At 38.8% G+C, this 24981-nt stretch overlaps 2 protein-coding genes and 1 long non-coding RNA gene across 15 annotated transcripts in view; 1 reads left to right on the top strand and 2 right to left on the bottom strand.

The window, feature by feature from the left end:
* Nucleotides 1-454: 454 nt before the first annotated feature.
* Nucleotides 455-16057, bottom strand: SAV1 (salvador family WW domain containing protein 1). 2 transcript variants are annotated; one of them, XM_087922484.1, is made up of 6 exons: nucleotides 15586-16057; nucleotides 13375-13460; nucleotides 11129-11572; nucleotides 3442-3712; nucleotides 1485-1628; nucleotides 455-1231 (listed from the first exon to the last, which is right to left on the bottom strand). In XM_087922484.1, the coding sequence occupies exons 3-6, from the start codon at nucleotides 11565-11567 to the stop codon at nucleotides 1030-1032; spliced, it is 1056 nt and encodes a 351-aa protein (XP_087778610.1). In that variant the 5' UTR covers nucleotides 11568-11572; nucleotides 13375-13460; nucleotides 15586-16057; the 3' UTR covers nucleotides 455-1029. The 2 variants fall into 2 exon arrangements, with proteins under 2 accessions (XP_087778610.1, XP_026554552.1); XM_026698767.2 differs by lacking the exon at nucleotides 13375-13460 and having other exon boundaries at nucleotides 15586-16012.
* A 47-nt stretch (nucleotides 16058-16104) lies between these two features.
* Nucleotides 16105-24981, top strand: part of LOC148128298 (uncharacterized) — a 28207-nt gene continuing 19330 nt past the window's right edge. The window contains exon 1 of the long non-coding RNA XR_015741242.1: nucleotides 16105-16586. This is a non-coding gene — a long non-coding RNA (uncharacterized LOC148128298). The remainder of the gene's footprint in view (nucleotides 16587-24981) is intronic.
* NIN (ninein) overlaps nucleotides 19637-24981 on the bottom strand; it is a 109608-nt gene continuing 104263 nt past the window's right edge. For all 12 annotated transcript variants that reach the window (XM_087922463.1, XM_087922466.1, XM_087922468.1 and 9 more), the window contains one exon: nucleotides 19637-23523. In XM_087922463.1, the coding sequence (XP_087778589.1) occupies nucleotides 23272-23523 (252 nt within the window). In that variant the 3' untranslated portion in view covers nucleotides 19637-23271. The remainder of the gene's footprint in view (nucleotides 23524-24981) is intronic.

Genomic DNA, 24981 nt, shown 5'->3' with positions numbered 1-24981 from the left:
GCATTTAAAGGTAAATTTCTTCAACATGAGGTAATGAATGCAATCTGACTTGGACCAATCCCTTCCGCAGCCCACCTCTTGTTGACAAGGCAAAAAGGTTTGACATTTAGAAACAGAATATATTAAAAATTTTAAACAAAAACATTTATTTTACAGAAAACATGTCAGAGGAGTCATAAGAAACAATTCAGAATGAAAATAATTAGTTGCTCTGGAGTTGTGAATGTAAAACTACTTTGCCACCAAATAAATGTTTTATAAAACTCTTCACTGCTACTCTAATTATGATAAAATGTACTGCATATGGCCAAGACAACTCAGTCCTCCAACATCATGTTTATAGTTAAATGCTGGTCCAGTCCTTACTTGCCTGGAATACTTTCAAAGCTACAGACTGCTTCCACCAGCCTACATACAACATTTCCTCAAACAAATGCCCAGTAGCAAATCAGAACAAAGTTGAACAAAATAAGGCAGTAATTTATTAAGTGCTTGGTTCAAACAAAACTATTATTCTGCAAGGCAACCACAGGAAAAACCCCTATGTGGTTACCTTGTATATGAAAGCTACAAACTTTACAGTTCATTTGCTGCAGCAGAAGTATCTCTTTATCCTCCAGATACAAGACCACCTGTGAAATCACCAGCTGTGCAATGGGAATTAGAATTTCTTTAAAATGTGCCTACTTTCAAGAAAAATATACAATGACATTTCCCATTTGAAAAAGGAAATTTTGCTTCTTCAAAGTAGAACCATTTGCTAGAAAAACATGAAAGACAAAATAATCACAAAGTTGTTTTTGCCTTTTTCCTCAACAGTGGCTTTCAGAATAGGAAACTAACTTTTTATACAACAAACATTTTGTATTCAAAAGCCATGATGCACAAAGAAGATAATTACAAAAGGTGCAAGATCCAGAGAGAAGCTGCCTTTTTAACCAAAGCACTCATTCACGATTTTTTAAAGGAGAACAAGAAGTCCCTCTGAGTTCTAAAAACCTTCATCAATGTCCATAGCAAAAAAGGAGCTCAGAAGTTCTTGCTGTGCTGCTGCGCATACCACTGCTGCCTTTGCTTGCGATTCTCCAGTTCCATGAGGAGGGCATGGCGATATGCTTCATACAACTTCACAATCCGCTCCAGTTCCTTCATGAAAAGCAACTTCAGCATTCCCTGATATGTATCCAAGTCAGCCAACTGGAAGAGTTCCCATTTCAGTATGTGATCATATCTGAGAAAACGCAGGAGTATATAAAACAAACATAAAGGAAAGGCTAATGTCACTGAATACGTCGGAAACATTTTAATTTATAACACTACTGAAGTGCACACTCAATACTTCCCACTACATCAAAACTGATTTAAGGGAGAAGAAATATTTTTGATAATTTACACTTGGTATCTTTAAGGTTCCAACATAACATATTTGTTATAAAATGTATTTATCTATCAGGTGTAGGAAAAAACGTTTAAGCAATACTCACTTCACAGGAGCCCTAGCATAGACTTGCAGCCAGTCTGGAATCTCTGCAGTGTGATACGGATTGGCAGGTACAAGAATAGGCTGACTTCTGTCAGCTGGCTGTGGTTGATATGTCACAGGAGGTGGTTGGTCATAACGGGGGACGCTGCAAACGGACATACCAAAAAGCAGACAGCAAGTATTTTTTATCGCAATCTGTGATCAAGAAAACTTTAAATTGAGCAAGATGTGACTAGACAGATGCTCCTGAGACTTTGGGTATTTATATGTCTGTTATTGTTTTGTTTGGGTATTTTCCCATGTCATTATAGTTGTGCTTTTAAAGTTGTAGCAACATTTCGGCAGAATCTTATCTGCCATCATCAGGCTTGTGTACACACAAACACATACACACACACACACACTCACATATATATCCTGACTCCTGGTGACTCAGTGACACATTCATATAATTTAGGGCAACAATATGAATGTGGTTTTCAATGGTGCCTTCCAAATTGTTTTTAGGGCATTCAAGTTTGGTGGTGAATCTCTCACTCAAATACTAATGAAATCTGACTCTTCTTGGCTTTGGGGACGGTGGGGTGGGGTGGAATATACTGGTTAAGTGCTGCCATTGAGTCGTAATTTAAATGTACTAATAATTTCTATAAACTCATATTTACCCATCTGCCTACATAGAAATTATTCAACATATACAGTCGTCTAATATCTCTAACCAAGAGGATTTAAAACAATTGATGACAGGCCCCAAAACCAAGAAAGACACATGGTGATTCTTCCAACCTAGGTTCTTTATTGTTCCTTACCTATAGAGAGAATCTTGACAAACTCTGCTATCTGCATCTATCATATACTCTTAAAAACTATTAGGGAGTGGCTGTCTTCAGCCTCTTTCTCTCACACTGGATCTTTCTATCGGGATTGAGCGCCACTTTATTCCTAGGAATGTACCCCCTCTCCCTCCTGGAATTCAACCTACTACATTCCATCAGATCTGCAAAATTTCTGTAAAATGCACAAGTACATATGAGAAGGAGAACTATTAATAATACTAATAATTTATTAAAATTTACACGCAGCCCAAGTCCCAGCAACTCTGGATAGTAGTTATCAGTTCCTCTTAAAGCTCCGATTACTAATAATATCAAACTTAAAATGACATAAATCTAGGAGTATAGGAATCATTTTCTACCACACGATTTGAACGTTTTGACTTGAATGCACTGTTTTTAAAGACTTCATTTTGAGCCAATTATAAAATTAAACATTATGATCCTTCTCAGAAATTTATGGGGATTTATACAATTTCCAGTATGACTAGATTTCAAGAAAGATGCTAAGAAAAAGAATTCATTTTAGTTCAAATTTTCTAATCTAGGTTTGGCACACCACAATTCTTTCCATTTTAGTATTTTCTGTTTGTAAAATATGAGTATTGGCCTACTCACTTTCCTTGCTAGAGTAAATAAATAAATATAAATATTTTAAAATATATTCTTCAGAGTTCAATGACTCTGTAGAACAGAGGTAGAGGTAATTGTATATAATGTCAGTTTCTCTATTACAAGAGAGTTGTGGGGATTGATAATAGATACCTCTTATTAATAAATTGTTGGGCATTCAATATCCAGGAGATTAAAAAGTTTGGAAATGTTCCATTTTTTGCATGAAGGAGTTTTAAGCTTCAATTGTTTCCAAAAATGCTAGAAAACCATTTATATTCATGGGATATTTTCCGAAGCTTTATGCCAAACTGGAATGTTTTGCTCAATCAACTTTAACATGTTTTGTGAACAAACATGCAAAAATAAAAAATTGCTGATATTATTCAGATAATCATTATAAGTTAAAATAAGTTAAGAGAAAATACATACAAGCAATAAAGAAAGAAAGCTTGTAGCGCAGTTGTCTCTATCTACTCAAACATTCTATAGTGAAGATCACAAGTATATTACCTGGGAGCACAAGGATGTTTATATTGTGCTCTTTTATTGATGTGGTCAACATAATACACTCCAAATTCAGCCGATTCAACACGTTCCCATCCTGGAGGCAGCCCTTCTCGCTCAAGTGGATGGCTCCAATGTGTTGTGTTAGTATTATGGTCTATGTAGTACTTTCTTCCTCTAAGAGTCCAATCTACTGACCAACCAGGAGGGAGAGGTAAATCTTCTGAACTGTGATTTGTCAAATTTCCTAGTGATGTTGCAGCAACCCTTCCAATGCCTGGAAAACCAAGGCAAATGGGTTATTAATAAACCAAATAATATTTAACAATGTAATTTCTTTCCTCAGAAAAACAGGTTGTGATCAGTTTCATAATGTATTACCTTTGCATCCTGTTTCCTCGTGTAAATATGGAGAATGCATCTCTAATCTCTTTTTTGCTTTCAGAAATTCACATAAACTCATCAATAAACTATGAAAAGTATATTTTAATTAGTTCAATTTTCAATGACTTTGTTAACAAATATTGTAACAAACAGTACATTACTATTTGTTTTAACAATGCATTGGTGATTTGCTACTGCCTTCTTCCAGGATGTTTTTGATTTCCCAGTCTAGCCTAAATCCCAAGTATTTCCCTGGTAGTCTCACATCTAAGTACTAACCAGGCCTAAATTTGTGTACTTTCTCAACCCAAATGTAATATGACCAATTAATTGTGGATCAGACTTTGCTTTAGCACAAGCTTCCCCTTAGAAGAAAAGCTTAACCCCCCCCCCTTCACCCATAAGAAGGCTCAATAACACTGAGGACATTGTAAAGGACGTGGTCAAAAATATAAAATCTTCTAAACTAGATAAAAGAGCAGCTAAAAAGGAGTTTTCAATGTTTTCCAATAAGGAAAGCAAAAAGAAAAAGATACTTGAGGTCACAAATCATATAGAACTGATTGTTTGGAAACAAAAGGGTTTTTATTGTGGTTAGTTTTCCAAGATGTCCAAAAACTTGGAACCAAAGTTTTCCAAGAAATTAAGAGAGACAAAATGAAATTTGGGTTTCCTTTGGTTTTAGGCATGGAGTCTCAGAAAAGATGAAGCAAACAAAGCTTCCTTAGGCAATACCTTAGGAACGTTTAGTCATCGGCTTAACTAAACTTCCTGTAATTTAGTACATTCTATTCCAAACAGCATCAAATTTCTAAGTTGATAGGAAAAGGAGGTTCTTAGTTCTCATCTACCATCTCATCACTTCGAACCTTTGTTTGTCTTCTATCGCTCTCATGTGAAAAAGAATGAAGATACAATGGAAGTCAAAGAAAATTATACTGTCTACCTACAGAAATAATGTTCTGCACCATTGCTCTAAACAAGAGGACTAATTGGCTCAAGTTTTCCAGAGGAAAACACTGATGGCTGAAAGAGACTGTTACTGTAGAGTAGATCAAATTACTACTCTTATCAGTGACAAGACAAGACTGGTCAGCCCCTCTAGGTAGACCAAACCAGGAAATCAATTACACAGGTAGTAGAAACATAGCCTATAATGGAACCTTGCAAGTCTGATTTGCTTTACCTCCTTCACCTTTTAGTCCCGTGAATCAGGGAAGCATCTGCCTGACACCCTTCTGGATATTAAATATTACCTCAGGATTGCTTCAGCTCATTACATTTTTGCATATATCTGTCAAGGTCATTGCCCTTACTTTCCACAGGACGTGATCAAGCCACAAAGACCACAGGTGTCCTTGTTAGCTTCTCCCCAAGTATTTGATTTTAAGGAGAATTTGACTTATTTTAAATGCTGGCAGGAATATGAGACCCTCTCAGCTTTCTTAGGCCAATTTAGAAGGAAAAGAGAAGACAGCCAACACTTCGATCAAAGCCTTTCACTGGTTAATTTTGGGGAGGGGGATGAAAAAAGCAAAAACAAAATTGCTGAAGATCATTCTACATGTTTTAAAAGCTTTAATTATCCAAGCCATTTGTACAGTTCAGTTATCATGAAGAGACAGGGCAACCATATTGCAAATACTGCCATGACACCACTGAGAGGCTAAAATGTATAATATTGTGATTATATGATATTGTTGCTCCCAGAAAACAGTTATCCACTCATTTGCACCTAGACAGCTCAATAATATTGCAACTCTATATCACTCCACCATGAGGCACTCCTCCTCTTCCTTCTCTTCCTCTTTTACTGCTTCAGATGTCAAAGCAGATACAAAGATCTGGTTCTTGCTTTCTGGCAGCCTCAACCACTGTTAATTAATGTTGTAGTGTAACTTTGATGTTGTCCCTCCATCCTCTGGATCTGCCTTGTGTTCTTTGAACACATAGGCTGGGGATGAATATGCTTTGTATAAGAGGTTTCTTTGTGCTGAACCCCTTTGAACACACTGCCTGATTTTGGGGGATGTGTGGTAGTAGTGGTCCATTAATTCACTTAGCATGATTTTCCAGATTTTTTTAGAGTCATGGTGGCTGTACGCACAAATTCTTTTCTTCCTTGGTAGATAGAGGCTGTGAGACAAGGACCTGGAGAGAGAAATATGAGCATCTGGTTTGAATTAACAATCTCTTTCTCTTAAATGAGATATTTCCAAGACTGCTTCCAGAGAAGACTTTTGGTATGCAAAAACTTCATTCAAGGAATGTTATGGTGAGGGAATTGCATCATCTTACAGTTGTAACCTATGCTATTACAAGAATTTTCCTGTTTTTTCCTATTTTTTTTCTCACCAGAAAATATCTTGTTCAGTGAAAAAATCCAAGATGCGTTTTGACTGAAGTGTTAAAAGGCCATCCATTTGAGGGTTCATTAAGAAATATACAGAATCTACCACTGTATGTTCTTGGGAGTACTAAAATGTCTCCTAAATTTGAAGTGTTTTATAATAAGGACTAGGGTGGTTCGGTAAAAACTCCTCTCTACTACAATCATTCAGCAAGTGTGTGTTTGAGAAAACCCTCTTTTAAAACTTTTGCCTCTACAAAATGTGAAAAAACAATTTAAGCTTACCTACTTAACATGGAATTATATTTCGGGTGGTGTCTAAGCCACAGAATAAATGCCTGAGGATATTATAACATCTGCCATTCCTTCTCATTTTAATATGTCTACTCTGTCCTGTTATTTGTATAGAATAGACAGTCCACATTTTTAGTTTCTGTCCATTCATACTTTAACTGCTTCTTAGCCAATGGCAAAAGAAACAATCTACTTCCAATCTCTCAAAGATGCCAACTTTTCTTTTATTTCTTCCAAACTCTGAGACCAGAATTCAAAGTAATTTCCTGCCCTTTCACTGAAACATCTTATTTTCTCTTATTTCAATCCCTTAGAAGGAAACCATGAGAAAGCAGAAGCACTAGCTGTGGTTTGGCCTTCCTTTCCTCTGCCTTAATGTCACTGTTTTCAAACCTCAGAATTAAACGAAAGCAACCAGACAGCCCAGCAATTTTTCATTTTGCTTCCACTGTCAGGCCAGCCATACCACCAAATTCCCACAACAGAAACCCCAATGACACCAAAGTTACCTATGCTCTTTAAAACTTATATTCTATGAAGCAACAAGGAGATCATCAGAATCCAATAAAAAGTGAGGAACATAACTGGATTTTGAGATCTGACAATCTGTGTATGCTATATATACCAACCATATTTTCCCAAACAAACCAAAATGCTACATTGGACTTGCCACAGTGGTCCTTTTTCTACCACAGCAATTGGTATCCTAAGTGGGTATTTCTCTCCCACTGTCAGCGCTCTGACGTCGGCCAGATCAGGAAACACATTCCACAGGAAGACCAGAACTATATTTTATTGAGAAAGGCTATAATAATAAAATCTTAAAGTCCAGTTGTGCTACTCCTCTTCTCCCTCGTATATCTCAGTGAGACAGAAATTATGAGTCTTTTCTTATTACTATCTCCCTTCCCATTTTACCCTTGTTTACATGATGTTTCTGAATATTTATTACAAATCCATCTCCCTAGCTTTCTATATGCACTCACTTCAAAGCTAGAGCTAGGAGAATTTCTGGTGTTGTTTCCTGTGGAATGAGGTAACTAATTTCCCAGCTTTGAAATAACCCATAAAGAGAGATCAAAGAAAAGTTTAAAAAAAAAGATATAAAATGATTCTGTATTGGTTTAGAGTTTTGGGATTGACGCAAAGTAAAAATCTTGTAATTAAATGCTCTTCCCCATAGATGTTTCATCTATTTTTACTAATTCCTGAGTGGGCTTGATGACCTGTTTCTGATGTAGACCTTTTATGTCCTGTTTTCCTACAGGGAAGCCAGAACATTCTGAAATGAGACATACCAAACCCCTATCAAAACTAAGGACTGAGGTTTCTGCACCAAATAGACAATTAGGCACCAAACCTCTGAAAATTGGGCACTGTCCAGACTAGCTTTTGCTATGAAGGTGGCCACCTTGGTTAATTTGCCTGTCTAGATGGTTGGGTTAGCCTACAGGAAAAGAAAAAACTGGCAAAAGCTTGAGATAGCCATGGAACCTGTAATAGCTAAAGCTTTTGTCTCATGTGTTCTGCACTGCAAATTCACAATTTTCCTGATCTTTGGATATTTATTCAAGATAGCTCCTGAAATCAGGGTTGCCACAAACAGATGCACTAAAGTATTTGAGCAGGACTAGAACCGGACGAGGAAAAATGCAGTTTAGGAGCAAGGACTAAACGTTTCTTGTTGCCCATAGAGCTTGTACTATGCTCTGTAGAAAGAGAGGTGGTAGGGTTGCTAAACACAGGCATGACTTCTATTGTCAGCAAGCCCATCAGAGATCTGGGAAGGAGATGAAGTTCTGGATTTCCTAGGCCCAGGAATTTACACACCTCCCGAGCAATCGTGGTAATCTACTTTTTAGAAAATCTGAGACTCAAAGGCTGCCTACAGGTTCCCTTCCTCAACAGTTCACCCTCTTTCTTATCTGAATGGGTTTGAAGGGAAGCATCACAATCATATCTAAGTGGCTTGCTTCATGCCTTCTGCAACAGGAGCAAGGAGAGGGATCTGAGGAAGGGGGACTGCAGATGAGAATACTATACTCTTGCAAAGGATGGTGAAGGGATTGGGCAATGATGGGACTCATGGCTAATGACTTGGGAATTGCAGCTTTGACTGAAGTGAGGTTGTGCATAGTTGCCCAACTGAAAGATGACCCTCTTGCTCACCCTCTGCTGTAAGAAAAGGGCTTTGATGTGTTGGTACCTGTGAATTTGCTAGCCCTGAGTTTTGCTCAGGGAAAAATGGAAATGGGAAAAGAAAGCAAAATAAAGTGAAGTTAAAAGGATATACGGCTGATAAGCATAGTCAATACTGGACATACTCTCTGGAGGGTGGAACCGAGAAAGGAACCATCTCGTTCTCATCTTTTAAAAATCTCTAAAACAGAAAAAGCATCAAGATGTTCAGTCTCATTTTTTCCTGTTGGTAGCACCATGGCCTCCTGAAGCCTGCCCAGAAGCTGGCTTTTGGCCTCTCAAACATTGCCTATCTCTGGTCTGGTGAAACAAGTCATCCAATAGAATAGGCCTCACAATGGGGAAAGCTTGAAAATCCCTTTTCAGATCTATGATCCTGTAACAATGTGATCTATAAAGTGATCAGAGCTTCATTTAAGTCCTATTAATATACAGATTCTGATTAAATAAATCACACACAATGTACTATGTTATGTGCTATGTACTATGCTATTACCTGTGGTCACCTGAATACTTGATGACCACATTTGCTATCTTTGTTGGAAAAAAGTATGTGCAGTCCTACAATAAGTAATTCTCTTTAAGAGGGTAAGTTAGATGTTCCAATCAATGAGATAAGCATGAGTTTGAGGGTCCCTCTCCCATTAAAAATGCACATACCATTTTTCATGTCATGTCTATGGATGTGAACCATGTTCCAATCAAAATTTATTACATTACAGGAAATAGATTGTCAATACATTTGAGTCCGAAAATGATTCCAACAATTGTCAAAGTGTTTGGCCTCCATCAATCCATCATGATCAATAGATACTATATAAAAAAAATGAAATACCAATGCTACTCTTTCAAGATCAAAAGATGTAATACTCCAGGAAGTAGCATTCAACTCTAAGTTGACAGCAACGGATCTGCAGGTCACTCTTGCATTATATCATGTTGGGGTTCATGAGTCCATAATAATGAAATACTGAACAAGAATCGTACGTATAGTAAGAGAATACTAGTGCTCTCCAGAAAGCACATTGCCACCTATCTCAAGCTTGAAAATATCCACCTGAATAATCCAGCAGATTACTGGAGCAATGTTTTACAGACAGATGGAAAAATTAATGATAATTTTTATTGAAGTAATTAATATCAATGCAGGTGCTACCTGTTACTAAGTCTAAACTTCCAATGAGAGGGAATACTTAAAAAAATGTATACAACTTATATTTTAGAATGCTGTTAGCAAAATATAAGATTAAAATATATCAGTTGTTTTCCCCAAATTAAAAATCTTTCCCTCAAATATTGGTTCAATATTTTCAACAAGGAGATGAAACAGTATACTGCTTGGAATATAGTTTGTTTAACCAAAATCACTTTTAACCAAATTTAGATGAGGCTCAGGCCACACCATAGGAATCAGAGTAGAAAGTACCGCTAAGAATTATGAAAGTCAGTCATGAAGATAAAAATTAACTCCTCAGTTTTGAGCTTGAAACATATAATATACTAAAAGGCTAAGAAAGAAATACGCTGTGGAGGCAGCGGGATAAAAGAATCACTAGCACGTCTAGTAGAATAAATAAAATTTTATATTAGTTCTTAGTTTAACAAATTTAAATCAGAATGATAAAGCCCATTTTTTGGTCAAGCAAATACAAACAAGCGAAACAAAAAGGAGCTTAAGAGAAAGATCCATTCCTTTTTTGGCTGAGATTCTATATGGGTCCTCTTAAAAGGGGATGTGACGGCTCAGCAGTTAAAGACGTTGAGGTTGTCAGCTGGAAAGTTGACAGCCCAGATTTGAGACCTGAGTGTCATGTGACGGGATGAGCTCCTGCCCACCTAGCAGTTCAAAAGCATGCAAATGTGAGTAGATAAATAGGTACAAACATGGTGGCAAGGTAACACTGTTCTGTGCGCTTCAGCATATAGCCAAACTGGCCACTTCCATGGAAATGTCTTCAGACAATGCTGGCTCACTCAGCTAAGAAAGGAAGATGAGCACCACCTCCTGGAGTCAGACACGACTAGAAAGAGTAAACCTTTACTTTTACCTTTGAAAAGGGTCCATGGGCGGACTCATTAAATGATGCTAATTACACCAGCTCTTTGAGATCAGCCCTTTATCTATATTAGTGGAGGAAATACCAAAGCCCTGCAATTCAGATCCTCTTACACACTAATAGGGTATTGTTGTTGTTCACAGCTGTTGCCCAAGTTTTTTGCATTTTCCACAACAGTTTGATTCTTAAGTCAATGGATCAAGGTAATGTTAATAAAAAATACAAGGTGTGATTACTACATGGGCACAGTTCCTATGTGACCCAATGCAAGGCAGCTTCAGATGTTGATATGTTCAATCAATTCTGAATTCTACTAGTAAAAGTGTAAAATATACTGTTTAGATGTTTTGACATACAGCCAAAAAAAATAAAAATAGAATTGTGTGTAAAAAAAACCAATGATACTTACCTGAACTGTGTCTTCCCTGATTTTGTGACATCCGTTGGATGAGGTCAGTATTATGTTCATAGTATCTATATTCTTCCTGAACATGATCCCCCAGTTGATGTCGTCTTTGATCATTATAAAAGTGACCAAAATAGTAACGAGATCCAGCATCTCCATTTTCAGTAACCGAGTTGGCCTCTGTTAAAAATGACTGTGAAGATAAGCCATATTCCCGAGGGACCTCAGCTAAACTCCTGGCAAGGTAGGAAGGGGCAGAAAGCCTGTTGCTTTCCCGCCGTACTATTTCATGAGGAGGCCTCTGCACTGGAGTCCTTAGGAAGCTCTGATGTCTGGAAAGGGCTCCATCCCCACCTGCCGAATAGACAGAAGGCACTGGATCTGGAAGACAGATATCCGTTCGCCTTGGAATGGTTGGACCATGACGGATGAATGAAGGCATCAGATCTGTGGCAGAAAGTTATAGTAACAATAAATACATAGAACTTAGGATATTTACAAATGTTAATGAGGAGTGGGTACATTAAATTTTAAACCCTGTAAAACAAAAAGAAAGCCCCAAGGAGGTCCGTTATATGAACACGAACCCCAAACTGCACAATTCCAAAAACATTCTAGGAAGAAATCTCAAGGTATTTAAACTTTGTTTCAAGCTTGTAATGCTGGAATTAAAGTTTTTAGAAAATTTTTAATATTTTCTTTAAAGCAAAGTAATTCTATACATCTTAGTCAATTTCACTTCTTCGTGAATAAATACCATGGCCAGGTCAAAAGTATCCCGCTGCCACCTTATGAATCTATCATAAGCACGAATGCCAAATTATGTTCAGAAAGTTTGTGGGATGTTCCGAAATAGAACTTGTACATCTGATATTTCTGGAATCATGATCCAGTTAGACATTAGTCAGATTTGTAGAGTTTTCCTGATGTATGTACATACACTGTTCAATATAACATAGTTGTTATATTGCATTAGACAATGACTTGATTTGCACATCATTAGTAAGTAATTATAGGTACTTCTACAAGACAGGTAAAAAAAACCCTCAAACTAGCCAAATAGCAATAGCAATTAAGACTTATATACAGCTTTATAGTGCTTTACAGCCCTCTCAAAGTGGTTTACAGAGTCAGCATATTGCCCCCAACAATATGGGTCCTCATTTTACCCACCTTGGAAGGATGGAACCTTTACAAATTGCAGTAGGAGTAGCCTGCAGTACTGCACTCTAACCACTCTTAACAAATACTGGCTTATCATGATATACAAAACAATAATCATCTATGTGTATTTCTGAAATGAAGGGATTACAAGCTGCATAAAACATTGCTGAAACAGTGGCACATTACATTATTGACATTTCTACTTAATTTAATTATTTCCTATAATTCCAATATATCATAATAATGCAGCATAAGCTTGGGTATTTTGAAAGAGTGAGCTGTGTATATGTTTGGGGAGACAACAACCAACACAGACTATTTTGTGTTTAATATAAATGCATTACTACTGTTGTCTTATGAATATTGCTGATATAGGTTTCTTATTCTATAGGGTGAACTTGCTTGACGTAGTGCCCTTATGTTGGAACTATAATTCCCCAAATCTCCAGTTATGAGAATTTGTCACAGAAAATGCTGTAACAACTTTTCAAGCCTCAGAATAAAGGAGTCTACAGCCTTCCAAATACTACTGTATGGCCTAAAAACTGAAGCTACCGGAAGACAAAAGTTCAATAAATCCAGTAGATTCTTTACTCCTGGCAGTGATTCTCTTACACTAGCCCTCTCTAATTTCTCCTCCATCACAATAACTAAATCTATCTAGTGTTAGGTTTGCTCAATTAAGTTTTGAGCAAACACATTTTATTTAGATTCTTCACACTTCTGTACCCTGGTAAGAAACAGTGCAGAGAAGATCTTTTCCTATATGTGAACCCAAACTGAACCAAAATCTAATTTCCCCTTTTTAAAAATCAGAACTAAGTACAATAGCAACAGAATAAATAGTTTAATAAAAGAATCCCAGGGAGCTCTTTTGGAAAGCAGTAAGAACACCTTTTTTTTTCTTCTCTAAGGCAAAATAAGTCAAATTATTTTAGCATCTACTGATTAGCCATCTAAACAGAAGACTTTCTTAAAGAGTTGGGCCACATTTAGTATTTGTGAGGAGCAACTCAGGGCTGCAAAACAAATGACAGTGGCGGTGAATTTTATTTTTACCCATATTATGCCATTTTAATGCATACCCTATAATCTTCAATTTGTCCTCTCAAAATGGTAGGAAATTATGTTATCAGTTTCAGATAATGATGGTCAGAAGGAAGTCTGAAAGCTGCAGAAATGAGACTTTATAAATACATACAGCCTGCACTTAGATTGCTACACAGTACCTGATCTAAACCTATTTCTAAGCTTCATTAATGATAACAGATAATCAGAGTTGGAAGGGACCCTGTAGGTTCATCTAGCCCAACCCTCCACCCAAGCAGGAGACTCTATACCATTTCTGACAAATGGCAGTTGAATCTCTTCTTGAAGGTCTCAAGTGATGGTGCTCCCACAACTTCCACGGGCAAGCTTAAATGCGACTCATTTTTGCCTCTCCTTTTGATTTGTCAACAGGAAAACGGCCACTTTCCAAGTTTGTATATCAACCAATCTTATCCCACAAGGCTAAGGGCAGTCAGAGATAGCATTGAGTAGTAGTAATTAACGTGAAATTCTGGTAGTGTATCTCTTCTGTTACATGGCTTTTAAACTCTGATCAGACTTCTTGACTTTTATACCAAACTAGACCTTTACTACTTCCCATAAAAGTCTGAGCCAAGATAAAACTTAACTTTCTAAGATAAAAGGGATCTAAGCAAGCTATTGGAATAAGGCTATTTATTATAATTATAAAATAATTGTTAATTATCTGTCACAGCCGGCACCATGTAGTCTTTTTGAAAATTGTAGTAACAGTTCCAATGAATAGGATTTATTTTTGAAATAAAAAGCTTTGGCTAATTCAAATTATAACTTATTCAGGACTCATAAAATAGAGAAAAAATACTGGTTCCTACTTGGGTTCTTTTGATCAAAGAACTCCATTACAATAAAAAACATTTAGTGTTTATTTAACGTTTACCTTGATACGTAAAAAGTCTGGCAGGTCTTTATCTCATTTCTACTTACTGCAAAGCAATTGAAAGTTTATGGAAAAGATAAAAGCCATCCTTGTTTTGTGTTAATATTAGAACTGTATATCATCTTTGGGCAAGAAAATTTAATTCAAACAGCCGTTTTTGAAACTTTTTATTTCATCAACTCAAGCAGGCTTCTGCAATTAAAAAAGAATTCATTTCAAATCATTTCCAGATATGTCCTGCTCAGCTTCCCAGGTGATACAAACCATAAATATGAGAACTCCTGTGAGACTTAGATATGATTAAGATGATAAGAAAGGTATAACCTATAATCATCACCAGCATCTTTCCCCCAATTTATTCAGAAGAAAATTGTTCTCCCCCTGCAAATGGAATGAGATCAGTCACAGCTGTTTTCTCTCCAAACCAGAAAGTTTTAGGTTAACCATGCATAATCTTTTAAAGATTATAATAAGGTGACAAGCTAAGGCCTTGTGGCCTACACTTGGCCTTTGAAACAAGAGCAATTTCTCTCCTTAAAGAAAGGAACAGAGACACTAATGACTACAGGTGATTTAAGTCCAATGAGTTTCCTATCTGGCCTCTGAAGTTCTGGCAGGGGTGGACAGACTTCAGGCTTGGCATTATACTTTATCCCCCCCCCCCCAAAACAACAACAACAACAACAACAACACCATATGAAACACTGGCTCTCAGACAAATACTCATATGGCTCATAGACAGACAAATACTCAGAATTCAGAAAAATAGTGTCTTACTGAGCATATTTCAGCCCTGGTCTTTGTCAGCAGTACCAGGATTAAGTTCAGAAAATATTCTACTTTGGGTTCCCACTCCAAGGAGTCATATTAAAAAAGAAAAGAGCAGCTTAAATTGAGGTGAAAAAGGAGTAGTTTGTTATTTGTTATAATTAGACAAGTAAGAACCAGCACCCTCTACTGATCTAACGTTATCTAAAGGTTTTTCAGAAGATCTCAAATCTTTGTTGTTCTTGGTTTCATTTGCGGGAGAGAAAAAAAAATGCTTTTTGAAGCTGCTTGTCCCTATTTAAGGAATGTAGAATGTCTTAAGTGAAGCTTGCAAGAAGATCCTGGGATGTAAACCTAACTAAGGTTGGGTCTCTTCTGCCACCATTGTGTAAAAAAATCGACCCCTCACCTTGGAAGAAGCATCCCTGAGATTTTGAGACACCCCACCCTTCCCCTCGGCCCATTTTTCCCCCCTCAGAAGAAGCAAATATTAGTCTTCCTTTTTTCCCTTCCTCCTCCCTCGTCTCTCCCCTTTCCCCGACCAGGTTTCAAAACTCACTGCGGAGCAACGGGCTGGTCTCCTTGATCATGTACTTGCCCTGCACCTCGCCCGGTTTGGAGAGGTCGGCGCGCGTTTTCTTCCGGGACAGCATCCCCCTTTTTCCCCGCCGCCGCCGCCCCCTTCACAGCCGCCGGAGGATCCACCAACGCCGCCGTCCTCGGACGATTCTCTCCCGGTCAGGATCCATCGCCGCCTCTCCCCTTTCGCCCTCCTCCCCCCCCCCGCCTCAGACCGGCCAAGCGCGCGCACCACGTCTCCCTGTCCCGAGCAGGAGGAGGCGGGCGGGGTGGGGGGAGAGGAAGAAGAAGAGCCGGAGGGGTGGGACAGTTCTAAGGAGGCGCGCGCGCACGCGCGCGCACCCGACCCGCGCTCCTTTCCCTCTTCCCTCGCAAGCTCCCCGACTAAACTTTCCGTTCCCGCCCACAGCCTGAGCTCTGAAGGAACAGCGGCTGCTCTGCGCGCAAGGAACAATGGGAAGGCAGCGCTGGGAGCGTGGAAAGCTGAGGAGGAGGAGGAGGAGGGAGGGAGGGAAGGGAAGAGCAGCTGGCGATTGTGGAGGGCGTGTCTGGCTGAGTCAGTCTGGCGTACTTGTGGCTGCAGATCGTAAGTTCTAGCCTTGCCTTCGGCATGAAGCCAGTAGGGCCAGGCACACTCTCTCAGCCCTAGAAAGGAGACAATGGCGCAATAGAAACAAAAACAAAGCCAAACCAAACCTGGCGGTTGGAAGTGCGCCACCTCATGGCTTGGACGGAAAGGGCTTCCTCGTGTTTCCTCGTGTTAAAGCTTGGCGTTCCCTGGCCGTTGGAAGCAGCTGTTGCTGAAAGTACTCCCTTCAGGTGTGACAGTTTGTGCAAACTGCAGTCGGAGATCGGAACGGTCCAAGTCCTATTAGCCTTTCCTAAAGCTTCCCTAAAATTTGTCTTTTATGTTCCTAAGCCTGGGTCACTAAATGTGCCCCCACCTCCCCCGTTTCCTGACCGTATTGCCAACTGGACGAGGTATCCTGCTCTTTGGGTATATTTAAGTTGTGTGTTTTTTTTTGTGTTTTTATTGGTTTCGCTTTTGTTTTTTTTTAAGTTTTTAATGTTTTTAATTTCTATTTTTTTTAATTGTAAGCCTCCCAGAATGAGATGGATTTCGGTAAACATTGGATAAATAAATATCCTTTGTAGTTTTAAGCTGTGACATCGGAGGACAACTTTATAGCTGAGAAAACGGGACACATTTAGTCGTCTCTGTACATGGCTGAGACCAACAGGAAGACCCCAGGGTTGTAGGTTAGACTGGCAAGATTTGGGCTTTTTGAAATGAGATTTTGACACTGCTGGTGGGCAAAAACATAAATGAAAACCAGACGTGTTCAGGTAATTTATTAATCTTTGAGGGAGTCCACTTGTGGGAGTCTTTAATACTACTGAATTCTTGGGGTGGGAGAGAGACATCTTGAGGAACATTGCTGCTCCTGTCCTGTAGTAATTTTGAACTTGTAGAGAAATTAATGGGGACATCCTGTGTAAAGTCAATCACTTTGTGGTAAGGAGAGAATAGGAATTTCTAGATGCCTCTGTTTCCGGAGTACTGTAATTTATTATCAAATGAAAACTGATTAAGTAGTTAAACCTGTTTCATGGGATATGTTGCGTTATACCCTGGCTGAAATCTTAAAGAGCAAAAATCTTTGTTGATATCCCAAGAGAGTGCCAAGACTTGACTTTGCCATGCAATTGGGTATATAGATGAGACTATGCAGCGATATGGTAATGCTTACTGATGGCTGTGTTATTTGTTACATATTGTGGTTTAGCATCTGATCAACACTCAGCCCAATCTTTATCCATATTATTCCAAAACCTTTGCAGTGTGCAAACAAAACAATCTGATTCTGAATTCATTTTATGGGTTTGCACAATGCATTCTAGTATAAAATATTTGCCAAATGGATTGTCCAAAATTAAATTTAGGCAATCAGGATCTTGTACGAATGTGTTCAAATAAAATGCAAGTATATAACCATTAGTTACTGAATAAACTGTAATTGATTAGGTTCACAAATGAAGCCACAAAAAATGATTTACTAACCACAGTGCCTAGGTGCACACCATACGCTAAGCTGCAAGCAAGCAAGCAAATTATATTATGACAATGTGTAGTATGAACTTGCCCAAGTGATCCTTACAACTTATATAGGCATATTTGCAGGACCATTGAAAATTATGCATTTGCTTTACTATCTACTTGTGTTTGTCCATATACTACACGATTAACTGAAATAACTCAGTTTGTTGGATTCTCACACATACTAAGACAAATTTTGTATTACATCTGGATTAAATGTTTAGTTTGTAATTTATTTGCTGTATTCATATAACACATTCAAGCAGGTGTGGCATATGGGTTTTAATGCCTTGGCAAGACTGCTGTTCTGTTGCCATGAGCCAGGATATAGAACAAGTAAAAGAAGCGAAGTGACCAATTTTGATTTTGAAGTGAAGGTGAGCAATCACAAGGGCTGATGAGCTGTTGTGATGATATTTGAGACTGGAGTCCCATTGATCAGCCTGGTATACCAATGTTGGGGACCAGAGCTCTGCGAGAGATACCTACCTTCTCAGTTGCTGGTGGGGGGGGGGTGTATACTGCTGGCTTGAATAAAAATTAGAGAGAGAAGGCAAGAAAAAGTCACTGCATTAGTGGCTGGAGAGAAAAGTTGGAAAGAGAAATTAAGTGTGCAGAGCAGTTGTTGGTTCCTGGTTGGGGAAGAAAGGTGGCTTTCCTGAAAAAAAGGGAAATGAAAACTGAGAGGGACAGAAGCTTGGCTGGAGAAGGAGGAACCCAATTGAGTGTAGGCAACAACTTCACCCAGGACCTGAAAGGGGAAGGATTGGTTGTTGGTGGCAAAGTCCTGGTCTCTGGGAAAGGACTGGGTAGAAGATCCTGAGAGAGGCTTTTCCCTCATAGAAGAGCCAGCATTCAGCTGAGCATCAGACAGTAAAATTCCAGCTACACACTCTCCCCCCCTCCCCCATTCTCTCTCGTTAAGCCCTCAAATTAGGGAGGGAGTTGGAGTGAAAATGGGAGGAAAACAAGACTGTTAGCAAGAGAGCTAGAGGGAGAGAGAGTCCCTGGGTGAGAGACTAGGGAAGAAACCTGATACTGGGTGAATGGGGTTGTGTTATAAATACTTGTGTACATAGCTTCACTTTAAATAGTAAAAGAAAAAAGCATAAAAGCCTCTATTGATCTAGTTTTTGTGTCAATTGCCAAAACACAACATATCTCCAGTTATGACAGCAAATCATTTACAACATAGCAGCTTCATTCAAATATGTTAAACTTGTTTTATCTTTATTTGGTTTTTGGAGGCTTACTTGATTGTTTGAACTTAGATCATTTTCTTACTCTATAGTTTATAGTATATACTGTAGTGTACAGTGTATTGTTCAAGCCCAGAAAAATGGGTTAATGCTTAGGTTAAATGTATTATATAGACAAGGTTTAGTCTCCCAGCTAAGGCTGATGCTCTAATATAGTGTTTCCCAACCTCAGCAGTTTTAAGATGTGTGGAAGTCAACTCCCAGTGTTCCCCAGCCAGCAATATGTTAACATTGCCAAGTTTAAAAAACACAGCTATAATGCCTGTACTCCTCGCATTTTCTTCTTGGAGCAGAAGTCGGAAAAAAGCAAGAGCTCCAGGGGTAGAAGTTTTGATTCAACATAAATCTCATTGTACACATGTTGTACTCTGACAATAAAGGTAATAATACAGAAGAAGGAAATGGCAAGCTATTTCCATATTGTCAAGAAAACTATACAGACACATCCATGAATTCATTAAATGAGCTGAACAGGAGACTATACTTCGTAGTGCCAGATTGATGCCAGTAATACAGGGTCCAGCCTTTATGCATATCTGACCATGCAAGTATACCCAAGGAAGAGGCCTTAACGAAGGGGTCATGAAATATAAATTCTGTGAATTGATGTCAGAAATAATGGGAGTGAAATAAAGCTGCTGCAAAATAGGAGATCAACAATATAAGAACAAAGGTTGATTTTACGTATTTAAAATGTTTAATACTGTCCATCCTCCAGTTATTTTTATGGCAATGTACAATAGAAACAAAATACTTCTATCAAATACAAATCTGATAAATGGCAACATTAACCTCAATTAACAAATCTGAGAGGCTATAGAAGCTATAGAAATCCTATGATGCTGGTTGAGACATCATAGCAAGATAAGCTGTCTGGCAAATAGAATGCCTTACCCCATTGCCTCAAATAACATAGCATTGGCATCAGTCATCTTTTTTGGAAGAGAGTTTTCAAGTCCACAGAATTATCCTTCACTTCAAAGTCTACTTTTAATTTATCCTCACAACACTCACTTTGTGAGGTAGGTTAGACTGAGATACTGGGTGCTTGCCCATGGATGGGAGTGATCATGATGGAGTAGTTTCCATGCTTTCCATCTAGCATTTTAACCACTCTACTATACTAAGTTGTTTGCTTAGATCAGGGGCTCTCCAAATTTGGAAACTTTAAAACTTGTGGACTTCAAGTCCCAGAACACATCAGCCAGTATTGTATAGTTGACCAGGGAATTCTGGGAGTTGAAATCTACAAGTCTTAAAGTTGCCAAGTTTGGAGATCCCTGCTTTAGATAAAAAGCTTTGGAGTGATAAATTTCCATACAAAAAAAAAATGAAAAAAGAACTAATTTTAGTTGAGTCAGGTTTTCTTCAGCCCCATGCAAAACAAAAACAATAGCTGTGTTTGGATGACAAATTTACCATTTTATCACCTATTTTTCTGTGCATGTGCAACCCTTTGGGAACTATTGTTCCCAAAGAGTATTGAGAGTAATGATACTCTCAAAATTCACTGGAAGTGCAATTCCCAGCATTCTCAGATATCTTGCTAAAAATCTAAAGGATCTTAAAACATCTGGATTGCACCCAGTTGGGGAAAGTTGTTTAAGGGCAGGAGTCAGACTCCTGAATCCCTTTTTTATAGCCCCTTCTGTATACCCATCTTTTATCACAATTTTTGAAAATTGCTGGCATGGTTTTCTATTATTTTGAAATGGGAAAGAATCTGAAAGTGTAGTGCAAGCCTTGAACTGAATATAAGATAGTTAAATATTATTTAAAATAATAATAATTGCAACATATCCCATTCCCCACAGCAATAACCACTCCCAGGAAATTCTGGTCCCATCCACAAAAAAGCTGTCCATTCTAGCCAGTACTAAATAAGTTACAAAGATTGGTTAATTCTTTCCACAGGTGTTATTTACAAAAGAGCAAGTGCATCAAAATTGCTTGGATGGAGATCCCTGACCTTTTTCTGATGCAAATGAACATTATTTGGTACACTAGAAAGAATTAGGTTTCCCTCTGCAGAATTCTGAATGAGTCTATTACAGAGGTGGAATCAGCATGCTTTGCATGTAGAAGCAGCTATAAACAGGATAAGGCACAGTTGGCTAATTAAATGTTCTGCAGATATTTTGGTCTACAACATGTTTTAGCCTTAGCCTCACTGGTTGCATTCTTTATTCAGGTTATAATTGGTAGAGTGGTAAAAACAGTTCACACACTCAATGTAGCTGTAGCACAGAAAAAGCAACTATTCTTTTTCCATTGGTGAGAGACAATGGGTGATTAAAAATCCATATGTATAAATATCTCTTGACTACAGTAAATTACAGTAAAACCAGAATGTTAAATATCAAATTGATATTTAAAATAAAGTCATAAAATTAAAAAAAAAAACCAGCCAAATAATTAGGCAGTCCAAAATTCATTGCTAGTCACTTCTGGTTTCAAACAGAAGTATTCTCTTTATAAATGCAATCTTCTTTCTTCAAATGTACATGAGAAATTTGGGTTCCTGAAAATGTTAGTAAAAATAAAAACAGTATTCATATTTAGTATCTGAAGGTCAGCTACTTCTCAGCCATGATGTTTATAATCCTTAATAATCATATGAAGCTTTGCTGCTGTATATACAGACCATTGGAATTTAAAATTCTTAAGAGGAATGTTCTGCATGCAAAGAATGTTCTGCTACGACCAACTAATAGCCTGTCCTGCAAATCAAGATATTTTTTCCTGTCTTCCGCAGGCACTAACTCAGCAGTGTGGATGCTGACAGTACAAACCACTAGTGCCAGATAGCATCAGAATTTTTGAATTGTTCAGTTTTTTGTTTTCTCATCAGTTTCCATACCATATAGCTCTATGTTGCTACTTTTCTATAGTCCTTGACTTAGCAATTACAAATAGGACCAGAATTTCCATTGTTAAGAAGGGCAGTTGTTGAGTGAGTTGCGCCTGATTTTACAACTTTTTTGCCACAATTGCTAAGCAAATCACTGCAGTTGTTAAATGAGTTTGACTTCTTCCATCTACTTTGTTGGAAGCCAGCTGGGAAGATTGCAAAGGGCAATCATGTGATCTTGGATACTGCAACAATCATAAATACATGCTGGTTGTCAAGCACCCAAATTTTAACCATGTGACTGTTGGAAAGCTGCAATGGCTGTAAGTGCAAGGACTGGTAAAGTCCCTTTTCTCCGTGCCATTGTAACTTCAAACAATTGTTAAAATGAATGGTTGTAAGTTGAGGATTGCCTGTACAATTATCCTTTTTCTGCCTTACTCATTAAGATGATTTTCTTAAGGGTGGGACCGTTTGAGGGTGAAGAGATCTAGCTGTGATTTCACTTAAGAGTCAAGCTGCTTCTTCTGGTGTACCTTTGATTTTTCTTGTCCATCTACTTTCTTAACCTTTCTTTACTAGTGTTTGTCAATTGAAAGGGCATAGAGTTCCTAGTCTAGGTATCCTAGAGACGGGCAAAAAGGTGATGTTTGTGATACCATTGTTCCTTTGAATGGAACTGGGAAAACTCAGAGGACATACCCTTTTCCAAATTTCCTTCAAAATGTGGTTATAGTAATACTACCTCTAAAACTTCAGCAGAGGGTGGAAGGTTCAGGGAATGCCTGCCATTCACATTCTGCTTTGGGCAATGGATAGAAGGCTCGTGGAAAGTGAATCAGTAGTATGGTGAGTGGATGATAGATGAAATCTCTTAGACCGTGGTGCCCCTCACACCATTGCAAACTAACATGCAAACCGAAAAAAATAAATAAAGTAAGGCACTTTGTTTGGGATTTGTGCTTAGTGTGTTTCCACACACAGATTAATTTTGTGTTTTTGAGAGTAGTGGTGAGATTTCTTTTGAGCACAGCCCCAGAGTTGCAATTATCAAAATGCAGCATTAAAATAGATGAAATGTTTACATTTCAATAAAGTGCACAATTCTGTATAAATAGGTAGTTAGGTTAGGGTCTTTCCTCACCCCTGAAGTGCTAATATCCACACCTTTTGGGGACTATGCCAGCATGACATTTGCTATCCAATTGCCCATCTTTATCCACTCTCCATTGCCTTTGCTTCAAGTCATGTTGGTCATCTGACTTTCCCCTAAAGTAATAGGTAATACAGTAGGTCTAACAGATTGTACATGTGTTGAGCTGCACCTAAAGTCAAAATAAGCAGGGAAATACTATTTTAACACTGGTACAGGTAAGTATGACATAAGAAGTTTTACACATAGGCTGGGGATTAGAGGGTAAATACCTTGCAATACAGCAGAAAATAAATGGTCAAGAGTCAAGACATGTTTGTACTATAGTTAAATGCAAGGGGAGAAAGGCACTTAGATCCTAGTTGAGCTGATGATCCTACATTGGAGGTCAGATTCTTGATTATTCTGCCAAGGTTGGCTATTTTTTCTTCTAGCAGATAGTTCTTCTTCTCCTCCATCTTTTGCCTCCGTTCTGTCATCTCCAGAGCTTTTAGCAGTTGAGCATTCTCAACATAGAGATCCTTCACCATTTCATCAGCTTTTGTGTTTCTTACAAGCTGAAACGTAGTTAAGAAAAGGTGCATTTTTTCCACATGGAGGACAAAACAAAGAAACAAATCATGCACTTTCCAGTTGTGGCTAAATTCAGTATTATTTTTGAGCCTCAGTGGTGCAGTGGTTAGAATGCAGTACAGCAGGCTACTTCTGCTAACTGTCGGCTACCTGCAATTTGGCAGTTCATATCTCACCAGGCTCAAGGTTGACTCAGCTTTCCATCCTTCTGAGGTGGGTAAAATGGGGACCCAAATTGTTGGAGTAATATGCTGACTCTGTAAACTGCTTAGAGAGGGCTGTAAAGCATTGTAAAGCAGTATATAAGTCTAAGTGTTATTGCTATTGCTAAGCTGCCTCTATAATGCAGGAGTATCGAACTCATGGCTCACAGGTTGGATGCATCACATACTGGCCACACCCACCACCGGTTTAGCGAAGGGGGAAAAGTTGCCACATGTCACATGACGAGCCGTCATGAGTTTGACACCTCTGTTGTAAAGGGTCTATATTGTAGTCATCCTTTTGTATATTGTCTAAAAACATTGCTCAAAAAAATAAAGGGAACGCTTAAACAACACAATGTAACTCCAAGTCAATCACACTTCTGTGAAATCAAACTGTCCACTTAGGCAGCAACACTGACAATTTCACATGCTGTTGTACAAATGGAATAGACAACAGGTGGAAAGCACAGGCCAGTTAGCAAGACATCCCCAATACAGGAATGGTTCTGCAGGTGGTGACCACAGATCACTTCTCAGTTCCTATGCTTTCTGGCTGATGGTTTGGTCACTTTTGAATGCTGGTGGTGCTGTCACTCTACTGGTAGCATGAGACGGAGTCTACAACCCACACAAGTGGCTCAGGTAGTGCAGCTCATCCAGCATGGCACATCAATGCGAGCTGTGGCAAGGTTTGCTGTGTCTGTCAGCGTAGTGTTCAGAGCATGGAGGTGCTACCAGGAGACAGGCCAGTACATCAGGAGACGTGGAGGAGGCCGTAGGAGGGCAACAACCCAGCACCAGGACCTCTACCTCCACCTTTGTGCATGGAGGGACAGGAGGAGCACTGCCAGAGTCCTGCAAAATGACCTCCAGTGGGCCACAAATGTGCATGTGGCTGCTCAAACGGTCAGAAACAGACTCTGGATGGTATGAGGGTCCGACGTCCACAGGTGGGGGTTGTGCTTACAGCCCAACACCGTGCAGGACGTTTGGCATTTGCCAGGGAACACCAAGATTGGCAAATTCGCCACTGGCGCCCTGTGCTCTTCACAGATGAAAGCAGGTTCACACTGAGCACATGTGACAGACATGACAGGGTCTGGAGACGCCGTGGAGAACATTCTGCTGCCTGCAACATCCTCCAGCATGACCGGTTTGGCAATGGGTCAGTAATGGTGTGGGGTGGCATTTCTTTAGGGGGCCACACAGCCCTCCATGTGCTCTCCAGAGGTAGCC

This window comes from Pseudonaja textilis, chromosome 1 (assembly GCF_049901715.1).
Source record: "Pseudonaja textilis isolate UNSWEBS1 chromosome 1, rPseTex1.2, whole genome shotgun sequence".
Taxonomy (NCBI): Eukaryota; Metazoa; Chordata; class Lepidosauria; order Squamata; family Elapidae; genus Pseudonaja; species Pseudonaja textilis.
This window is presented reverse-complemented; position numbering and strand designations above follow the sequence as displayed.

Excerpts from the sequence above, each read along its gene's own strand:
- SAV1 (XM_026698767.2), bottom strand. The coding sequence starts at position 15,679 with ATGCTGTCCCGGAAGAAAACGCGCGCCGACCTCTCCAAACCGGGCGAG. Across the intron at positions 11,573-15,585 it reads GACCAGCCCGTTGCTCCGCA|ATCTGATGCCTTCATTCATC; the intron begins GTGAGTTTTGAA and ends TTTCTGCCACAG. Across the intron at positions 1,232-1,484 it reads TATGCTAGGGCTCCTGTGAA|ATATGATCACATACTGAAAT; the intron begins GTGAGTATTGCT and ends GCGTTTTCTCAG.